The sequence below is a fragment of the Anoplolepis gracilipes genome, chromosome 4, assembly GCF_047496725.1.
Source record: "Anoplolepis gracilipes chromosome 4, ASM4749672v1, whole genome shotgun sequence".
Lineage (NCBI taxonomy): Eukaryota > Metazoa > Arthropoda > Insecta > Hymenoptera > Formicidae > Anoplolepis > Anoplolepis gracilipes.
The window spans coordinates 154284-177919 of record NC_132973.1 but is presented as its reverse complement, the minus strand read 5'-3'; the positions used below and the strand labels follow the sequence as shown (position 1 = coordinate 177919).

The window sequence follows — 23636 nt, the reverse complement described above, 5'->3', positions numbered from 1 at the left end:
ATTTTTATACTTATAACTGATACTTTAACAAGATAAACGTACAAATAAATGACAATAGTAAATTATTCTTTTTATTTATCATCGATAAAAATATGAAAGAAAATGTGCAAATAAAAGCACATCTCTGTTAATGGCTTTTTTTGGAGAAGATAGTTGATTCAAATACAATTGAATAATTTAAAATTTCAAATAAGACACCTAAGAAAATTGTGCAGAACAGGGAAACGAAAACGAGGATCATTATAACAAACAAACAATTACCATCAATAGTCTTGTGAGAATCCAATTTTTATGTTGCATTATATTACATTATATATCATTCGTTCGAACACGTATCTTACTCTAGATTATATTTATATATACACACTGTTCAAACCCGCAGTTCCATGCAAAATCGCGCCATTTATTTTAACGATGTGCATTAATATTTCCTCTTTATATTCTCGTTCAAGTTACACGTTGTTATGCATTAAATATGTTGAATAGCGACTTATATGCATCTCTCTTTCTCTTTCTCTCTTATATAGAAATAATATATTAATATATACATATACACGAATAGAGTAAAGAGAGTAACACTGAAATATTAGAATTGTTCAAATTGGAGACAAACCATTTCGTACTCTGAAATATACAAATGCTGACGAAATTGTGTAAAAAGTTTGCAAGTTGGACAAATGCTCGTCATATTTTTTTGCTCTTCTAAAAAGAAAATGGGAAGAAACAAATTTTAATTGATGATTTTTTTCGAGTAATATAAATTTTTAAGATTATATAAATGTTTTTTTTTTTTTTTTTTTTTTTTTTTTTTTTTGAAAAGGTATTTTGTAGACAGAAATCAATTATTAAAATCAAATGTCAAGTAACATTATCAAGGAAAACGATATAAATAAGACAAAGTATTATAAGTTATCGAACAGATTAGCGTTTTCAAATTTAAGAGCAATGTTACGCCATCAATAGCCAGCAGATGAATATTACTGCTAACCATAAAAATACTTTAGATAAAAACTGCTCTTCCTCATATTGTGGCGTGCCCCTGGGAGCTGTAAATAAATAATTTTAAGTTGCCTCTTAAAAATATTATTTTAATTATTGCTGAATTATTAGATTAATCACAAAATTCAGTAATTTTTTATTCAGTAACGTAAATGTCAAAAAATTAACAAACTTTGATTTTATTTTATTTATACACGTACATAATTTTATGTATATATATATATATATATATATATATATGTGTGTGTGTGTGTGTGTGTGTGTAATATAGATATACGTATATAAAACAAAATAAATAAGAAAAATTGAATATTATATATAAATTAAAATTAAAAATAAAATTGCAATCTTGTTATTACATATGTATGCAGTTGTGCATATATTATGCATGCATATCCGTTGCGTATTGTTGCATCTCGTCGTGATTTTATATTATATAACTTGTGGCAAATATTACCTGCGCTTGGTCGTGCTTCTCCAAAGTTAAAAGTCGATGTGAAAAAAGCAAACGGAAAAGTGCCGATGCCGAAGGACATGTAGGAACCATCGCCAAAACCGAAACCGGAGAAGCCGACATTGGCCTCTGGCTCTGATCTTTGACCGGCTGGGCGTGGTGGTACGTTGTTCCTGAAACATTGAAATTTAATTTTCCTATTATATGTATATATATATAAATATTTAAAGCACGAAAAAAAGATATTTGTTGTATATTAAATTTAATTAATATAATTTAATTAACACGCAATATAAAACTGAAATTAATAACTAATAAAGTAATAACTGATTTTTTTATTTTAGCTGACGAAATAAATTATACCTCGGATCCTCATGTTTTGTGGCACCACGTCCATATAATGGAATGACTTTGTCTTTGCTTATGGCAGCTTTGCATACTGGACAAACCTGCCTAGTGGGTCTAGTTTCCAACCACTGATGCAGACACGGCCAACTGCAATGTTATCACTTATATTATATTATATTAGTATTATATTATATTAATTATTACCATTGTCATAGATAACTTTTTATTCTTTAATTATATTATGTTATTGGATGAATAGTTACCAAAAGAGGTGGCCGCACATACTGACTACCGCATCCTTTGCAGTATCTAAACAAATATTGCACTCAAACATCCTGTCATCCTTTTCTTTTTCCTCCGCGGATCCCGACGATTTGGACGGGCCTGCTTGTTCCCTTGTCCTACTCATTCTTCAAGCTTTCTGTAATCATATATCCCATATCCTATAAATATCTTTATATTTATAGAAAAGTAACAGAATAATCGTTCAGTGTCAAATATTTATCTATAATAATTTTAAAATAATTTGCACAATTAATTATAACTTTTAACAATCTGGAAGAAAAATTTTTAAAACTTGCATAGTTGGGCAGTTGGAAATTTATAACTATGAAATGTATATGCACATACATATAATTTGCAAAAATTAATACTAATATGTTGACTGATATAATGTGTATAAAAAACAATACCTAGAAAAAAAATTATACACACACACACACGCACGCACGCACACACATACGCACACACACACACACACACACACATAAATGCATGCAGAACAAAATATAGATTACAATAATTTTGATATACAAAATTACATTAGAATTATTCATTGCAATAGTATAGAAACATTAATTTTTGAGGTATTATCAAGGTTAAAGTATTGACCCAGTCTCACAGTAAACATTCTTAGACTTGACACATTCATGCATAAAATGTTATTTTTATGCAATGTTAACATTTCAAGTCATTTGGTATATTTTGTTGAACGTGTGGTTAGAAGATAAGAAAGTTAATAATATAATCGGACGAATTTATATATCGTGCAATTCTTTCTATAGTTTTTTAAAAATGACAAAATATACATTTATTTCCATCATTTGATATTAAATTATGATCCGTTCATTCTCTCTTTAAGAAATTAATGAACATATTCTAGCACCTGTTACAATGAGCTTATCAAAGATCGAAAATAAATCGTCTCATCACATGCACATGCACACGCAACACATACACACCATACTCACCACGTCATTCTGTTTGTAATATACTCATTAGACGCACATTTTACATTGATGCATTATTACATTATTTAACGTTTTTATCGACAACTTTGTCATTGCCCTATTTTCTATATTCTCTTTCGAGGTATTATTTACCATCTCTTCCTTTGTTTCAAAAGTAAATCTATTTAAAAATTATATACTCATCTTTTCTCGTTCTATAACCTCACTACGTCATATCGCGCGCATGCATATATATATAATTTTCCAATTTTTATAAATGTATATTAATCTACAATCGTTAATCTGTTTCATTTCTTAATCTCTTGTTTAATTTTGTTTTACTTCTAACACACACACGACACGCATGCATACACATATAAAAAAAAATAACACTACACACTACACTACCTCTCTTTACACATAATACTACGTCATTCGAGTTATTACACGTAGGTATTTCATATATCTACCAATTTCCATGCTCACATATTATCCAATTTTTAATTTCCTTCACCTTTAACACACAATAATTTCCTTCTCCATCATTCAAAATTCTCTCTCATAGGTATTTTTTTTTTAGCTAAATATATTTTTTATATTTCTCTTTTTATTTTATATATGTATATATATTTTATCGCTATAATACGACATTATATGTATGTATTGTTTTCTCTCCTTCCCTATTTTTCTCTTTTCTCTCTTTCGTCAATCTTATACGTCATTTCTCTCGCTTATCTATTCGTACATTTACATATTATCTAATTCTTAATTTTGATATGAAACATAACCCCTTTATTTCTATCATTATAATTATTCATTTTTTATATCTTTAAATATATTTTTCTAGATTTCAATAATTTTATGTTTTTTATTTTCTTCCCTCTCCCCTTCACAACTGTGTACAACGAGCTGAATGAAAATCACATCACTCACTTTCTGCCAGGAGGAGGGCAGGCTTGGCCCTCTCACGCGATGAAATCGTGATTCCTTGTCCGTTGCGAACTACGAACTGATATAAATACAGCAAGTGTCACAAAATCCGTTTTCTTGAATGATTAAACAGCAATGATCAGCAAGAACAGTATGTTACGTGCGCGCTAAACACATAATTCCGCGAACAGGATGTTGGCCGAGAAATATAGAAAGAGAGAGAGAGAGCGAGAGCGAGAGCGAGAGCGAGAGCAAGAGAGAGAGCGAGAGAGAGAGCAAGAGAGAGAGAGAGAGAGAGAGAGAGCGAGAGCGAGAGCGAGAGAGCGAGAGGACACGTAAGGAATCTGGTCGACGGTAGTAGCGATGTTGATATGTTGTATGTTGGTTGGTGTTTCTAGTCGCGAAAGAACTTTATTAGTGACATGATGATTTTTACATGTGGACAGATACGATGAATAATTGCAGTAATCGATGACAAATGAGATACTTGATCAGCGTAGTAACATTGGTATATATATATATAAAAGCATACAAGCACAGACAATCATACACATAGATAGTATAGTTATAGCGACGAAGAAGGAGAGACAGGTTAGACGTTCTTATCGATGCGACAATATTATGGATTATCTAAATTTATGTTGGACACGTTAGATGGCGCTAGTAATTCCATACGTCTTCGGGCTTCGTTTGAAATCGTACATGTACATGGTTTATAAATTTTAAAACTTGATCAAAAGTTTTGCTCGCGCGTTAACTCGAGATGAATATAAAATGACACTGTGTGTGATATCTTAGGAATGTACACGCGGTAAGAAAACCAATTTCTCCTATTAATTTGTAAGGAGGAAACAAGAACAAAAATTGACTAATCAGTAATGGGGATATATGTATGTAACTAAAGAAAGAAAGTGTCTAATATACATGTATATGTAAAATATTTTTAAGCAGGCTATGCACGCGCACGCGTATCGTTACATATATATAATTTCTTTCCATATTAGCCATGTCCATTATTCAATTTTCTTACGATATATATATATCGTATATATATATACCCGCGTGCGCGCGCACATATTATACATATATGTATATATTTTAGGTATATATATATATATATATATAATATGTATAATATGTGCGCGCGCACGCGGATGTATCTGTGTGTGTGTGTAATATATAAAATCTTTTAATGTAATCTTTTATTTATTTTTTGTGCCATTTTTCCTCCTCTTTCCTTTCTATATACAGGGGAATTAAATTATCTTTCAAAAGAGATCAAAATGATTGCAATATAATACATACGTTCCATAGTAAGTTTTAAGATAATCAGTTTCAAATGTAGAAAAAAGTGTTTTTTAGACGATCGGGAAATGATTTAAACAATATGCTAAAGATGTTAGAAAATTAAAACTTTTTTTGTGAAATAACAGACAAGATAAACATTAAAAATTAGCCAAGGCCATAAATGAAGAGCATATATGTAAATGAAAAGTACTTTTAAAAAGCTCTATCATCGATAAAAACCTATAGAACGTATTACTACAATCATTTGGTTTAATTTAAAAGATAATTTAATTCCCTACAATTTTTGTTTGAGTATTTTTGGTTAAAAAACGTATACTTTTCAAGATATTTATAAAAATTTATAAAATAAACGTATAATTTCAGAAATGCTTGGGCGCTAGCTTTCTAAGAAAGCATTTTTCGATCAATATGTTTATAGAAAACTTTTTGTTCAGAATTAAATTTTCTATGAAATCTCAAAGTTTGGCCCACCCTGTTCGGGTCCACCCTGTACATATGTATACTACATACATAATATAGGAGAACACAAAGAATAAATATATATAATAGATATATGTTAAAAGATAAAATTTGTTAATTAATTATAGTATTGATGAGAACAATAGATATAAGAAGACTAATTAAGAATTTTTTAAATATATGCAGAGGACATATTAAATTATATTAATATATATATATATATATATATATATATATATATATATATATATAAAAAAGATGAGAGGAACAATTATAAAAAAAAACTTCGAAAGAAATTCGAAAGAATGAAACAATGCACGTATAATAGCATTATTGTTATTAGGTTAAAGATCGATAAAAAAAAATAGAACAATAAACGATAATGACTGGCTTATTAATATCTTGTAAAAAAACAAGAACAATAAACTTTGAGTACAATAAATATACATGCATTATATAATAAATATCTTATTAATATTAATAAGACTAAGTTTGTTATTCTTGTTTTTTACAAGATATTAATAAGCAGTTATTATATCGTTTATTGTTCTATTTTTTTTTTATCGATCTATTTTATATATATATATATATATATATATATATATATATATATATGTATGTATATATGTATGTACATACATATATATATATATATATATATGTATGTATATATGTATGTACATACACACAATAAATATTCTTTCCAAAACTTACACGTAAATATTTTTTATTCCCCCTGTATATATTGATTAAACATCTCTCTAAGGCTAAGGAATCATAGAAAATGGCGTCCATATGAAACGTTTGTACATATACTTCAACACTTGTTCCAGATATTATATTTTAACATCTGCAATTTAATTGAACATTGGTGAAATGAAAATCAACGATCTTGAATCGCCGTATAAGACATCCTCTAGGATTCCTAGTGTTAGTTCGTCCAAAATAAAGCTCAGTGTATTTGGACGAGCACGCAAGATTGGATGTGAGCGAAATGTTGCTTCGGTGCTTCTTCAGCAACGACAAGCGCTTCGTGTTGTTCATGAAAATATCGATGTTACACCGAAACCATTAATCCACGCAGCCTTCAGCGTCATTGACGAGAATCAAACAACTGCTTTGGAGAGTACCGGATTATTCCAGATGGGAAGTGGCTCCCAATTGATAGCATCCCCTTCGAAAATCAGCGGTCTCAGAACTAGTTCGTCCGTCCTCTTTAAATCTTCCTCGATGCCATCCGACGATTTGCAAATAGAGAGTTTATTGTCGACGCAGATTTGCGAACCTTTGCCCGTTGAAGAGGACGAGGATGTTGCGCCATTGCCATTTTTTCTGCCTAGGTAGTAATGATTAATATAATCTCTTAAAATTAGTTTGGAATAAAAAATAAAGAAAGAGATTAAACTAGAATTAAGTGCAAAAAAATTAAAAACATCATAAATTTATAATATTGAAACTTTTAAATACAAAATTTCTTTATTGGGATCTAAAAATTAGTTTAAAAATTTATGAATATAAAATTTTACATAGCAAGTGAAGTTTAGAAAAACTTTCAAATTAGAGTATTAGAGAGTACTATTGACTTATTCTTAAAAATACAGTCAAATGTGTCTTTATATTGTCAGTTCTATATTCTTGTTATAATTTATATATTTTGATATAAATAATATATAAATTATAATAATATTAATATATACTTTTAATTGGAAGAACTACTGTAACTTTTTTTCTTATTTTGTTTTGTCATTATATTATTCGTATTTTAGTAATTTTATATTACAGTAAAATTCTGTATTGTAATATCTTCTGGCTTTTATTCTGCTTTTTTCATATTTTATATTAAAAATAACTTTCTGTGCGTGAAATTAATAGAGCATGATTCTTAAATCTTAAAAAAAAGTTAAAAATAGAATGCCTTAATTATTTGACTTGATAAAAATATAAAAGTTAAAACTTACAATTAGATATGATATTATTATTAAACAATATATGATAATGGAAATTTTATTTGTTTATAGCGATGATTTAGCCGTATTCACAGATCGTCCAGAAACCGTGACGATCACATTGAAGGAAACCCAGACATATTTCATTTTCGAGATGCCACAGATGACCGAGGATCTGCGAACGCCTGAAGGGCAGATGGTTCAACAGGAAAACAAGAATTATGAATATATAACAGTAGGATTGGGCTCCAATCGGAAGCTGCTGAACGCTGAAACACAAACAATACGCGTATTGACAAAATCGCGCGGCACCTATTTAGGCATGAGACTTCGTAAGAATCAGGATGTATTTGTGAACAATTGGGTGATTCATGACACTTATGCAGCACCAGAGTTGATGATAGAAAAAAATGGACGTATAATTGTACATACAAGGGAATCGATAAGCTGGATGCGAGAAGCGCAGGTAAACTTTTTTTTCACATTTAGATTTTCAGAAATAAATCGCTCGATGAAAGTATAATTTCTAAAATTCATTTTTTTTACTGGAAAATTTATTTATACAATTACTAAAAAACTTTGGACTTAAAAAACTTGGAAGATAATAATATCTGTTAATAAAATGATAAACAAAAATAAATATTTAACATTAAGAACTATCTTTAAGAACTTGGAAAAATATTTCTTTATATAAAAATTATAAGTTTCATTTATTTATTTATTAATATAAAAATATAATAAATAAATAATAAATAAACAAAGTGTCTATGAAGAAATATATGGAAAAATTTCTACAAAATAGATCTATATTTTTAGGAAATAATTCTTATGTTTTTCTTATGTTTACAGGAACTTCAGTACAAGCTCCCCGAATCTAAAGCAATTCCAGATGTGAATACTGAGGAACAATTGTCTCGCATTTGCCGGCAAACACGGTTCCTAGATGCGGCATGCGTAATGGAACGCATAATCGCGAACAACGTATTCGTGATGGCGCAAAAGCGCTTCACCGGTTTGACTAAGCGTGATCCGTGCGCCCTAGATTTAGAGTTCGATTATCGCCTCGATCTGTTGTGGACATATGCGTGTGAAATGACGCGCGATCGTCCTGTAGTAGCATTCCGTTGTAATCCGACTAATGCGAATCTTCTCGCCGTCGCTTATGGCGCCAAGACTAGTTCTGGTAGGACGAATAATGGACTGTTGCTGATCTGGTGTGCCAAGAATCCTAGTCAGCCTGGTCGCGAATACATGTTCGACAGTCCGCTGTCCGATATTGATTGGAGCAAGGAGCGACCAAATCTTCTGGCAATCGGTTTTTATGATGGAAGTGTGAAGGTCATCGATGTCAGCACTAAAGAGGTGAATGTCATTAGACAGAGTCGCAGGGAAACATCAATGGCTTGCTCACCACATTGGCAGGTAAGATATACAATATTAGTTAGTTAATCATCACGCATCATTCGTTATCATTCTAATGTCAATGTTATATGAATATGTGGTTCTCTTTTTTTTCCGTTATAGAAAAACAATCAATATTTTAAATTCTATATATATCAAAATATTGAATTTGAATACGAATAGTTTCTATACACAGGCACACGCACATACATTCCGCTAACACTATATATTTTTGCTCTTCTTTCTCCTATTATTCTATAATTTTATTTTATTTATATATTTTCCTGACAATAATTGATAGTAAATAACATTTGGCATGATTTACTTTCGACAGACGTAGCTATCTGGGTATATATAGTATATATATATGGTGTGGTGTATACATGTACGGATATTACTTTCGATATAATATTTTACGTATACTCAATGTAATATATATATATATATATATATATATATATATATATATATATATATATATATATATATATATACAATTATTTTTAATTTTGACATTGACAAGATATGCATATGTGTATATATATAAATGTATATATATATATATATATATATATATATATATATATATATATATATATTATAGATACATCTAAATTTTCTACATTCTTTTCTTTCTTATTTTTTAATATTTATACGTACGATGCTGCAGTAATATCGACGATATAATCCTTATAAACATAAACAATCAATGTGAGTGCAATGTCTTGCCAATATCAGTTATGTATAATGTATAAACTTGACGAGGTTTATAATATTTTATTGCATAATAATAATAATATAGTATTCTTTCGTTTTGTTACAGATACAGTGGTGGAGCGGCGACGAGCAGTTTGACTTTCAAGAGCAAATTTATACTAGCGATCAAGACGGTCGAATATATTGCTATCGTTTTGGCGAGGATTTTTTTGCTACAGAAATTATGCGCTTGTATAGAGTTGAGGGTAAAGTAGCCGGAGTTTCTAGAACTGATCACTGTGTGGCCTATGATGTGCCCATTAGCCGTCAACCGGGTGCTCTTGTTCTTCGAAGGCATCCTATCGTCGGTAACATTTACCTTGTCGGCTCCGACGAAGGTTGTATTTATCGATGCTCCACAAATTATTTACGTCAACACGTGGACAATTTCCTGGCGCATGACGGCCCGATCTATTCTCTCGAGTTCTCGCCTTTCTGTCAAAAACTGTTTTTGACCTGCGGCGCTGATTGGTGCATCAGAATCTGGGCCGAAGGCCTTACCGAACCGCTTATTATTCTGTCGACGGCCATGGCGTGCGTGAGAAGTGCCTGCTGGAGTCCTACATGTTCCACTATCATCGCCAGCATTGTCAATGACCAGATTTGTGTATGGGACATTCGTAGAAAAATACACATTCCGTCGTCTGTGACAATCTCAACGAATGGAACGAGATTGATTGCGGCTGAATTCACAACGAATGGGAATCAACTGATAGTCGCTGATAACGAAGGTGTTATTTATATGTACAACCTTGAAGGCATGCCGTTTCCACCATATAATCAAGCAAAAGTGTTGATCGAGTCCATTCAAAAAGCGCTAGTGACCAAACCAAGACTATTAAGGAAGTTGAAGAAGCTCGGTCCGCCATTCTGATTTTTCCATTTTTCACGCAATAATGGGGTAAGTATCAAAAATAAAATAAATATTTGAAATAGAAAGATTTACTTACATATATTATTTCGAACAAGTTAATTGAAAGATAATATCATGAAAAAATTTTGTATAAATATAAAGAAATATTATTTAAATATTATTTAATTCATTATATTTAAAACCTGATTAAAATATAAAAATAGGTTTTCAAATTTTTTTTTTTTTAATTTGAGAACCTATTTTTATATTTTAATCAGGTTTTAAATATAATGAATTAAATAATATTTAAATAATAATAAACTATTATTAATTCCAAGATGTAATAAAATAAAATCCAAAATAGAATATAAAAAAGATAAAATGAACAATATTTCGAAATAATTAAAAAAATATTGTAATTTATAATATAATGTTAAAAACTTTCTTTGATAAAATAATTAAAATATAAATACATATTTGGGTATTTTCTAAAATTAATAAAAAATGCGTCCCTTCCCAATACGTATATGTATAATACACGTGGATTTTTCTCTTGACGTAAGGTCGATAAGGCCGCCTCCCGACACGTGGGGGCCTCTTTCGGTTTGCTTATTATTGCGACACAACAGGTCTAATTGTGATAAGAGAGAGAGAGAGAGAGAGGAGGGGGGAAGGGGGTGCATTAGAGGAAACGCTATCACGTTAACGTTAAAAACTTTGTTCCATCTTTGTTACTTATTAAAAGTTGAACAAGAATAGAGCATGCTAGTAGCATCTCTTCAAACGCAGTCACGAGACGACAAAGTGAACATTTAGATGCGCCGTAAGGTCTTCGCGGAATCTGCTCGCAGAAGTCGGGCCCAGAGCTTTCCGGTGTGCAAGAGAGAAGAGAGACGGGCCGTCTCACCGTTTCACTATGCCCTGTCTGTTACCGCTGCTCGCGGACACGTACCGTGGACCATGGACCGTGGACCGTAGCTGTGGCGTAGCCTGTGGATACCACCATCAGCGGTACAGACACAGTCTCTTATTACACCCGCGCTCAGAGCTCTACGCGAATTCTAAATTCTATTCTTCTTATTCGCGTTAGATCGATGGATGATAACGCGTACACTCTTAGAATATCAGAAAGTTTCTTCAAAGTCGGTCACCAAAAAATAATGGATTTTAGAGAGAAGAAGAAGGAAAAACTAAAATTTTCAATACTCTTTGGAGATGACAATGATAACGCACGAATATCAGAACTCCGAAAATTGCAACTGACAATGATGAGTTATTAAATAGGAGATAAAATCGAAGATAATGTGAATACAGTCGAACCTTTTATCCTACGACCCTCTTATGCTACGAAACCTCTTATCCTACGACCCTCTTATGCTACAAAACCTCTTATCCTACGACAAAAAATCCTCTCATGCTATGACCGCGAAAGAGGAATTATACCCCCACTCACAAATTTTTGTCGTAGAATCAGAGGTTTAAGGGGAAGATTCCGGACCGAAAATATCGTAGGATAAGAGGTCCGACTGTAATATGATATTGACGGACAACAATAGAGTATATATTATATGTATACATATATGTATATCTAAATTCGATAGAAACGATATTTTGATAAAATTGGAACATGGAACTTTATAAAAAGAGTAAAACAAAATATATACATATAATTTTCTCGATTGATATTATTGGGACTTTAGTCGAGAGAACATAAAATTCAATGGTGTTAAAAAAGTTGGTATAAACTTAATCAATAGAAAGGAACATTTTCCGGTGAAACAGGATACCATTATAAACTATAGACACATATGGATATTGGGCAGCGTTATAGCAGTGTGATAATTACTTTGCTCAAGCAATCTCGTGACGTTAATTTAGAAATTAATTTGCCAATTTATTGCAATTTATTGTATCTGTGAATTCTTTGTCCAATTCGTAATATTAATTTTTTTCTTTAAAAATGTACTTTTTTCTCTTTTGGTTTTAATGATTTCAATTATTGCACATCATCCTATATGTATTTAAGACTTACAATTTACATAAAGATTTTTATGAAACAATTTTAAATGTTTAAATAACTAATAAATTATTTAAATTATTTTCTTTCTCTTTCTGTCTTTTTTCTCTTTTATGTGCATGAATAAGAATTTATAAACTTAGATTTGTTGTAGAATTTTAATGATATTTTGAAAATTTCTCTTTTAACAGAACACTCTGTTTTAACATGAAATTATATTGTAAACAAAATATCGAAGATTTGAGAGCATCATATTCTATAATATCTTCGAATGAAATCTTCGTTAGGTTATACGTAATATTTAAATTAAAAAAAAGGGAGTGTATTTCTCGTTGAGAGAAATTGTGCCAATGAACAATGTAAATCAATGATATTGCAACGATCGAGTGAATTTTCGTGAGTAAAGGAGAACGAGGCAAACGAAGAATCCTCTTCTGCTCGTCAAGGAAAGAGGAGAGAGAAGAGAGAAGAGAGGAGAGAGGAGAGAGGAGAGAGGAGAGAGGCGATTAGCGGGTCTCGTCGCTTCGGTAGTAGGATCACGTCGGTGTTAACACGCGCGCGCACCAGGAATCCCTGGCGGGATGCATATATAAAATTACCGTGATCGTTATCGCGCGATCGGTGATACTTTCAGCTAGAGATCCTCATTAGATTTTACAAGAAAGAAAAACAAAATTCAAATAAAAAAGGGAAGAAAAGAGATATTGTCAAAATTGAAAATTCGTGCCATATAGAAAACTATTATGTAAAAATAACGCAGTTTATTAAAAAGAAACAGATAGTAGCCAGAATGGCAGTATTACAACTACAAATGAGTAACTGATTTGTTTATGAAAAATTGACGAAAAATTTTAAATTAATTGAAACTCATTCTCTGTATATAGAAAGTCTCATTGTTATCACGTCATGTATATGTATAGTAGAGAACAGTGCGCAGATTGTAAATTTTCAAACATTTGTACATTGGATGTGCACTATGAACATGAACAAGAACATCACTGCGAATATAACGGGTAGTGCATAAGTAAGTATACGGAATATTCCACAAATTGAAATTTACCGTTATATTCTAATCGACATTTAAGTATAATATCTATACTTATTATCGGAATTCTTATTATTTATTATAGTAGACACTGTTTGACCCAGATTATATATTTTTATATTCAGTTAACAATATTTTGCATAAAATATTTTGTAGTATATAATATTAAAAATAGGTAATATACTCCCTCTTCTCCTACAAAATATTCCACAATATATAGAATGAGTTATATATATATATACTTATTTTTCCATAGAGTTCAATCTCTTTCTATAAGTTGTAGTAAGATCGATAATTTATAATGTGTTTAGAGTATAACATAAAAATTTTAGGAAATTATAAACTTTATATGTAATTTATGCAATATTTATAGAACTAAAATTATAGGATTATTAAAATTGTAGGATTTTTTTTTATAACTAATTTATAAAATTTATAAGTTTTATAATATGTATAAGATACATTTATATAATAGGTAACTTTTTAACATAATGTTATAACTACATATTTATATTTTCCATAATGTTTATAAATTTAAAAAATTGTTTTAAAAAACAAGAAAATATTAATTTCTATAAATTTTATTCTATAAGTTATAAAAAAATAAATATATAATTTATATCGATTTACATAATCCTTATGATTTATTTTGAAAAAGTGAAAAAATAAATTTTTTAAATCTTTTATTCTTGATATTATTAACACCAATCTTTCTATTAAAAATCATTAATCCTTCTTGCACACCTTTATCACGAGAAAAAACACAAATGAATAAATCTATATTCCACGCAAATTTTTGTCTGCAAAAACATCGGTGATATCTCGCTTGAGCGAGAACCGTTAAACGATGATGAATACGTTGGACGGTCGATGCATTTATTTTTTGCGGATGTGAAATGCAACGCATGAACTGTTAATACAAGATAGATAGAGAGAGTGATTAAGTGAATAATTTAATAATTATCTTCTAATAATGTCTAAAATAGAATAGATTGATATCCAAAACAGAATAGAGCATTATTGTAAACTATTCCGTATTATATATATCAGCTACATAAATGTTTGTCTAGTTCGTAAAGTGCATTTTCTTTCGTATTATTCTCTCACTACTTATATTTATCATGTAACGGGACACGGGACGTGTATTATTTTCAATTAATTAATAAAAGATATATATATATATATATATATATATATATATATATATATATATATGTATCTTTAATTTTTCAATTATTTAACAATTATATTTTTATTTTTCATCAGTTTCAAAAAAAAAAAGAAAATTGTAAAAAATTACATTTGAGAGATTTTATTTACAAAGTTTAATCGGTATACATACATTTTTAACTTTTTATTTAATTTTTTATTTACAATTAATGTATATATATTTTGAATTATATTTAACTTGTATATATAATTTGAGACAGTATATTTCAAGTTATTCAAGTTATTTAAATTCTCTTGAAAGATACATTGCTTGATATAATACAGCACAATTAAAATGATAAACGTGTTTTAAAAGTGAAAAATTATGCATAAAATCCACTGGTGACCTTATTAATTGAAGGTTGATCGGGTGCTTTCCATTTAACGGCACAAATCGACACACAATCAGTAGATTGTGAAATCTAAATCACTGTGTTTCCTCAAGAAGGAAAAGGGATATATTATTAAATAAAGAAAGAGAAAGAAAGAAAAAGAAGGAAGGATGCTTTTTTAAAGCCAACCATATTAAAATTAAATATTTAACAATCAATTAGCATTGTGGAAAAAAACGCTTTAACGCTTAACTTAACATACACAATATAATCATACAACACAATATAAACATAAACACAAAAATGGCGCGGGCGTAGCGCGCGCTTAAACTGTTCTAGTAAACTAAAGTGAAAATGCTCTATTATACTGTCATAATATTACATGTTGGCATAAAATTACGTTCTGCTCAATAGATTTTTTGTTAATAACTTTTTAATAATGACTTGTTCTTTCTTAAAAACTTTTATACATTTTTAATAATGATTTTGTTGATTGCTATAAAAAAGTTGAGTTTTTTGCTGGAGCACTCTTTCTACACATTTAGCAAAATCTATATTTTAGTAATACAAATTATAATTTTTTAATTATATGTAGCATAATTGTTAACGAAAAGGGAGAGAGTTAAGTTTATAAAAATATTTTTAGTAAAAAAACTAATATTTTAAGTTAAAACAACAAGTTAAAATAATTACATTATAATCTATAAAACGCAAATTTAAAAATTGCGATTGTATGTGTGCGTATTTATGTGTATGTTTTTCATAAAAGTGATTTTCTGTTGCAGGAAGAAAAGGCTTTTCTGTAAACTAGATATAATGTTCGCTAGACTTTGCAAGCAAACTCCAAACGGTAAGTGTTTGAAAAAAATCTTATTTATATTCTTATTTATGTCATATATTTACGTTTAATTTAATCCAATTATCTTGAATATTTTATGACCAAAGATTATATTCATTAGTTTATGCGAATTGCTTTATTCTGATGTAACATCATCTAATATATAATTTTTTTTCTAATATATAATCTTTCGATTTGTGTTGGCTCTTACTTGCCTATTAGTTTGTATGCTTTTTTACTTGATTTAAAATTAAAATAAAATTATTTTAAATAATTAAAAATCCAAACTAAATGAAAAATTACATAAAAACAGTTTTAAATAATTGAAAACTCTTAGTTTGAAAACGTAGTTTAATATTAATCAGAAAAAGATTGGTTTCAAAAGATGGATATATATATTTTTAAATATAAATTTAAATAATTAAAAAATTATTAAAAATATAAAATTAAATAAATTTTTTTTACAAATATACAAATTTTATATATATATGCGTGCGTGCGTGCGTGCGTGCGTGTGCGTGTGCGTGTGCGTGTGTATAATTGATTAAACAACAATGTGGATTTTGCAAGCTGAATTTGCAAAATAAAAACAATGTTAAAATAAAAAAATTTTGAAATTATATAACATACATATCATAGAGAGAGAGAGATAGAGAGAGAGAGAGAGAGGGGGGGGGCAGGAGGAGAATGTGCTTCAATAATATTAATGTATTTTGAATATAAAAAGAATAAAATAAAAGATAGGAGAGAAAATTGAAGAAAGAGAAGACCACCGTGCGAACAACGCACGGACTATATCATCGAGTTCATGCCGGGTTCATGCTGCTCAGGCGAACCACAATGAACATGTATGAAATTTATGGCACGTAGTTGTGTGGTACCGTGTGGTTTTCCGCCCACTCACACTCACATACATACTTGTGATTTATATCGTCTATAAAGTAGTTATAGGTATGCGAATCAAGCCGTAAAGAGAATAAGGAAAATTATTTCCTATTTCTTCCGTCGCGTCTTTTATCTCTGGCGTTTTAATTTATATTATTTTGCATCCATTATTTTCGATGGAAGAATCGAAAATAGTTTTGATAAAAACAAAAGAGATTAATACTTCATAGAATATTCACGTTTTTGATCAATTTTGTAATTTTGTTCATAAATACATACATATGAGTATGTAAAACAAGAACATTACACACTCATAAAACATTAGACAATCTAAATCTAAAAAAAATATTAATTCTTTCAATTAAATATAATCTTTGAAAGATTTCAAAAAATATAAGTTAAAAATTTCAAATGTATACACACACGCACACGCACACGCGCGCGTACACGCACACGCACACGCACACGCACACATTAGATTTTTGGTGAAATTTTTCTAAAAAGGAAATTTTCTAGGAAAAAAATTTTCAAAAAGTTTTTAAGTAAAATATACATTATGAATAACTAAACAGATATAAACAATTAGAAAAACTTTTCGCAAACAACACTTGAGATATACAATATATAAATATATAATATATTGTAAATAAGTATGTATAATATATTGAGATATATTAATATATTATATATATATTTATTATTATATTATTTTATTATTAGTAATTAATGAGACATTTTGAATAATATGATTTAAAGTTATTTTAATATCTATAATTATAAACAAGATGTGCTGAACTTTTTGTAAATGATATTTCATGAATTTTTATGGATTTTTTTTACAAACTTTTCTTGAAATAAATATAAAAAAATCAATTTTTTTTAAAATAAATATAAAGTATTTAAAAATCATCTAAATATAAAAATTGTGTAGTATAATAATAGAACCGAAAAAAACAACGAGAAATTGAAGGAGGTTTTCTATATTCTCTTTTTTCCTTGCATCACATCAACCGATCATCTTTACATGGCTCTTTTCCTGGTTTTGCTTCGATAATCCGACGCAAGCCACGCAAGCATATTCTCGGGTACTTACACAGACATACGTGCATGTACGCCATATTAATTACAATGATTTCCTGCCACTTATGCCCGAGCGAGATTTAAATTATAGATATCCATTGCGCGGGCCACAAGGAAGAAGAAGAAAAAAGAAATCGAAAACGGAGAGAAAGGAGAAAGACAGAGACAGAGACAGAGATAGAGGGAATGAAATAGGGCAGTGAAGGGGCCTGGACAAGACCTCAGCCGTGATTACAGGGTGCGCGCAAACATTTCAGGAATCAGACGCGTCAGAAACTCTTGGGTCATGGGTCAGTCTTGTCCCCATTTTTCCCTCTTTCCTTTTCACCGGGTTACTATCTCTATCACTTCCCCCTTTTTTTCTTCCAATTTTCTTTCATTTTATTATTATTGAAAATATCTCAATAAATCGGTCCATCAAAGATTCGAATTAATTCGCAGATCCAAGGAATTCTCATAACTAATTTTAATCTGTTTCGAAAATTGCTCAAATTTATAGAAATATTTTTTGGGGCTAAAAAGATTAAATCTAGAGAAACTGTCGGGACATGAAATAATGACACACGCAATGCCATAACCATAACATGTTGATTGGCGTCAAGTCATAAGTCAAAGGATCCCGGGCACCGTGTACACCGGGCCGCGTGTATCTCGACTTCGGACGCAAAATTAAATCGTAAAACGCGCATATCGCACATTAATAATAATCAGCCACGCCACGGCGTGGAATTTTACGCTACGACGATAAATTCAACAATGAAATATATATATATATATATATATATATATATATATCTTTTTTACAAGAATTTCACTTCTTGTTTTCGTTATATTATTTATTACTGATATTATGTTACTTCCGTCATATGAAAGAACTATCGATAAAGAGTAGTCGGAGAATAAAGCCGCTTAAACTTTTCTAAAAATGAAATAAACTAAATCTTTACTATTATGTCAATCTCTTTTTAAGAACTATAAAGAGGAAATTTTCACATTTAAAGCAAATTAAGTATATAAATTTAATTAATAATTAAAACGAATGATTTTTTTATTTTACGTTTCTTTCATGCATTATAATGCTAAGGTTGAATATTTTTTAAATTCTAGAGAGATAGTCGTTGTTCTGTCATTCTTGCGAAATCTTTATTCGTTTAATGCGAAAATATCTTTCAAATTCTTGGACTTAATTCAAGTGACGGAGGATCAGATTGGTGATAAACGGATTTATGTGCTCTCTGTCTCTCTCTCTCTCTCTCTCTCTCTCTCTCTCTCTCTCTCTCTCTCTATCTATCTATCTATCTATCTATCTATCTCTCTCCCTCCCCCCTTTCTCTCAAACACTCTGAACATTTATACGCGCCTGTTTACCACCCGGTAAATATTATGCCACAGTCATAACGTATATCTCGATGGGTTTGTACGGCAAGTCTTGTACGGAATGGCCATTAGCTGCATTCAATCACCATTATATGTTCACGCACTTTTTGTACCTCAGTCACTCGTTTCTCTTAAATCCTTGCTTGCTCTGAATTAAGATAAAAAATACATGCCAATCAGAAAATACATGCTAACCATGACACGGAATTATGTGTGAGAATCGAAATTTGTCGCTCCTTTCACACTCGGATTGATAAAATGCTTCAAGTTTTGCTACTAAACATTGTTTTCATTTTAGATTTATCGTTTGACGTATCTATATAACATACACCTTATATAGGGTGGCCAATTTTAATGTATCATCCTTTTTATCTTTATAAGGTAAAGTTGAATAAAAAATCTGTTAGACAAAAGTTTGACTCTTGAAAAAAAGGAGTGCCATTGATTTGATTTTGAATATACGAGCCAATACTCTGCTGTTTTTTAATGAGACCACGATAATTTTTTTATACAAATCAATCCTTCGCAATATTCGGCATAAAAAGTTATAATATAAAGATGTGATAAAAAATTGTATAGTTTATGAGATATTTCATATTTTAATTTGATATAATTTTGCATAAACTATGAAATATCTTTGCAATATATAGTTACCTATTTCTTCTTTAAGACAACTATCTGTTTTCTTTACATCCATTGATTTCTCTCATTATTTTGTGCGTAAAATTATTGAGGTAAGATAATAAAAAATGTATATTTTACGAAATATTTTATAGTCTATGTAAAATTGTGTCAATTTAAGTATAAAATATTTCGCAAACTATTCAATTTTTGACTATCATAACTTTTATATATAATATTGCAAGGAGTCGATTTATATAAAAAAATAAGATTTATAAAAAAAGTAATTCTATTAAAAAAAAAAAAAAAAAACAAGATTGACCGCCATATGATATTTACATCCAAGGTCAAATCCATAGCATCATTTTATAACCTTTGAACCAAATAATTTTTGTCCGAACATATTTTTGATTCGACGTTACGCTGCGAAAATAAGAAAGGTGATATATTAAAATGGCACACCCTGTATATATTATGGGTGTTTCGCAATTATCGAATGTCCTTTTAATTTTATGGCCAATTTGGAGACGATTTTTCCTCAGCGAAAATATCCAAGCAGGTATAATTGTTTTTTATAAATTTCCAGTTTTTATCATTATATATCTTTGTAAACCTTAAGTTGAAATTTTATTAAAGTAAACTCCACTTAAAATTAACTGAAGAATATAATGATGTTAATCTTTTAACTCTACGAAGTTTAGTTTGCCAAAAACTCTTCTTTTTCAATCGCTTATAACTTGAAAATTATTGATTACCAACATTTTTTCTCAGGAAAAATCGTCTCCAAATTGATCAGAGAATTCGCTCTTATATTGCACATACGTTTTTTTGACTTTATTACACGACCGAGCCGGAACAGTGTTTGAATAGTATTAGTATTTGTCTTCTCTCTCTCTCTCTCTCTCTCTCTCTCTCTCTCTCTCTCTCTCTTTCTCTTTTTATCTTTCTGTCTCTCTTTTTCTTTCTAGAGAAAATATTCCCAACATGAAGGAAGTCTAACTCTCGACTCTAATATCCCATTATATAGGATGTTTAAAAAAAACTCATTGTCAGCATTCATATGGTAGATAACAAACAATACTGATAATGAGTAAAAAAAGTCTTGTTGTTAATAAATAGGTCGAAAAAACTCAATAGTTTCAAAGATATAAACAATTTTGTACAATATATTATTTTCATAACTGACTTATTTACTTCTACGTGTTTCGGTGTTTATAAACTGCGTTTTAAATGTCCTCACTCAGATATTACAATATATATATATATATATATATATATATATATATACTTTAGAAAGATTTCACTGATATTTACTCAGTATAATGTATAATGCTTATAATGCAGTTGTATAATCGCTCTGATTGTATTATGATATCCGGTATAATTTTTCTCTTACGAATATTATTCATAAAACATTAAAAGAAATTTGAAAATACAAACATTAGAATGTAAAAATATATGAAACTATATAAAACTGTAACAACTTATTTTTATACATTTTTTATATAATTTCATATATTTTTACATTCTAATTTTTCTATTTTTAAATCTTTTTTAACTAGAAATATTCGTTCTACTATTTATTACTAACAATAAGCTCTATTTTTCTGTTACTTTCTATTACATATTTATAATAATACTGTTTTCTTGTCTCAAATCTTGTTTACGTACATATGCACGCCTGCGCACACATACATTAATTTTCTCTCGATTGTTTCTTGCGATGAATTAATTCACGATCGATCGAGATCCGCCAGTAGTGGTTGCGCCGACAGCGATGTAACCGGCGTGCAAGTATTTCGGCCGGGTGGGTCTCGACCGGATTCCCGAGTCCCTTTCCCGGCCGTGCGGCCCTCAGATTCTTCATGGTTCCCAAGGAGGTCAGAGGTCGGTGGGCCCTCCTCCGCCTCAATTCCTCACCCCGCCGCTCTTCGACCCGCCACTTACAAGCCGCCCATCTTCTCCCTTTTTTCCTCTTTCACGAAAGAGTTATTCAAACATGATGAGAAACGTCAGGGCAAACCTTGCAAAAATTGCGAAATTATAAATTATACTAGAATAAACTGACAAAAAGAAATAGGAAGAGCGAGAGAGAGAGAGAGAGAGAGAGAGGGGGGGAGGGGGGAAGGGGAGGAGGGAGAAAGAGAGAAAAAGAGAGAGAACAAAGAAAAAAACAGCAAAATATTATTCATTGAAAAAAATATAATAAATTAAATTATTACGTCATTAATTATTACGTCACATTATATGAATGATGCTTCTAATATTAAATTTAGCGAAAAATAAGGTTTCTATTAATGTTTTTAATTGTATGTTAACTGTTTATAAGGATAGTCCAATTATAAATCGGTCTTATTATTGTAGTATTCGAGATTTCATTTCAATCTAAATGAAAAACTATGATCTCAATTTTTCATTGATCTAATTTATCGGAATGACAATTAATAGTATTTTCGTTGGGCCCATAAAAATGCGCGTTTACCGGATGAACGCATCGTTGAAGGGGCGGCTTCGTCAGACTTGAACTCAAGCCAGGGTCGTTTTTGCAAGGCCTGATAGCCGACAATTACATGATCACGGCGATTGGCTGATTCGTTTTCGCGGGAAACATGGACCAATCGAGGCACTGGGTATTACCTTCTCTCTCTCTTTTTCTTCATCTCGTTTTCTCTCTCTCCGGATTTCTCTTCTCCTAGAGTACTCGATATGCTGCAACCTGCAACGAGCACGTTTAGTCTAGTCAGAGCTGCACCTGTAGGTGAATCTGTAGCGCACCTGCAATTTTGCCATCCGTATTCTGTGATCGATGAATAGTGTGGGAGCAGTGCGATATTATTTTTTTATTTTTTTCGAATTATTGTCCTCTCAATTTTATCTTTTTCACTCGAAGAGAGTGATTTCTAGTCAGTGTGAGTGTAGAATCGCCTGGGGGAGGGAAAGGGGAAGAGAATTTTAAAAGATTTTTACAAGTACCAAGGGAGTAAAGAAGTAAAGAAATCAAGAAATTCAGGAAGATTCAGAAGCTGAAAATGTTGATTGTATTAAATGATATGAAAATCTATTGAACATAAGAATTCTTATATTGAATTATGTGTGATGTGATTTAATTGATCGTAGAGAAACATAATGTTTCTCGATTACAAGATCACTTTTTGCTCTACGTAATTGTAATTATTCATCAATTATTCTACTATTTTTGAGTAAACAAATCTTAAGCCTTATACAGGTATATCTAATGTTGAAAGCTAAAATTACTATATAAAATTGTATCTCGCTCATTCCTATTTTTATTTTTAACTACTTTTGTTCTCAACGAATTATTTCAAAACAGTTTCTGAAAGATGAAAAAAGTCACTTTAATTGTAATATTGACTTGCCTTGCTCATTGAGCAGTAAATTTTCAATAGAGAAACACCGATATATATACCGATAGACTGTCACTTTACCAAATGTATTTGTGTCTAATATCTTTTTATAAATAATAATAATTATATTAAACACTTAACGTAAAAAATGTTACGTAATTTTTGTGACATAAGCGTATAAGTG

General features: G+C 30.0%; 2 protein-coding genes across 7 annotated transcripts in view; one reads left to right on the top strand and one right to left on the bottom strand.

Annotated features, from left to right (window-relative positions):
* Window positions 1-270: 270 nt before the first annotated feature.
* Window positions 271-4158, bottom strand: LOC140664739 (E3 ubiquitin-protein ligase RNF185). 2 transcript variants are annotated; one of them, XM_072890168.1, is made up of 5 exons: window positions 3964-4158; window positions 2065-2222; window positions 1817-1948; window positions 1457-1626; window positions 271-1046 (listed from the first exon to the last, which is right to left on the bottom strand). In XM_072890168.1, the coding sequence occupies exons 2-5, from the start codon at window positions 2208-2210 to the stop codon at window positions 949-951; spliced, it is 546 nt and encodes a 181-aa protein (XP_072746269.1). In that variant the 5' UTR covers window positions 2211-2222; window positions 3964-4158; the 3' UTR covers window positions 271-948. The 2 variants fall into 2 exon arrangements, with proteins under 2 accessions (XP_072746269.1, XP_072746270.1); XM_072890169.1 differs by lacking the exon at window positions 3964-4158 and adding an exon at window positions 3052-3208.
* A 195-nt stretch (window positions 4159-4353) lies between these two features.
* Window positions 4354-23636, top strand: part of LOC140664736 (dynein axonemal intermediate chain 4) — a 35423-nt gene continuing 16140 nt past the window's right edge. Inside the window, exons 1-6 of one of the 5 annotated variants that reach the window (XR_012046489.1) lie at window positions 4354-4468; window positions 6561-7067; window positions 7746-8139; window positions 8523-9095; window positions 9898-10731; window positions 16072-16136. Coding sequence is in view for 4 of the 5 variants with exons in the window: in XM_072890160.1 (XP_072746261.1) it covers window positions 6604-7067; window positions 7746-8139; window positions 8523-9095; window positions 9898-10704 (2238 nt within the window). In the remaining variant the exon portion in view is untranslated. Of the gene's footprint in view, window positions 4469-6560; window positions 7068-7745; window positions 8140-8522; window positions 9096-9897; window positions 10732-11428; window positions 11695-16071; window positions 16137-23636 lie in introns of those variants that run through there. The other 4 variants (XM_072890160.1, XM_072890164.1, XM_072890162.1 and 1 more) reach the window with 4 other exon arrangements.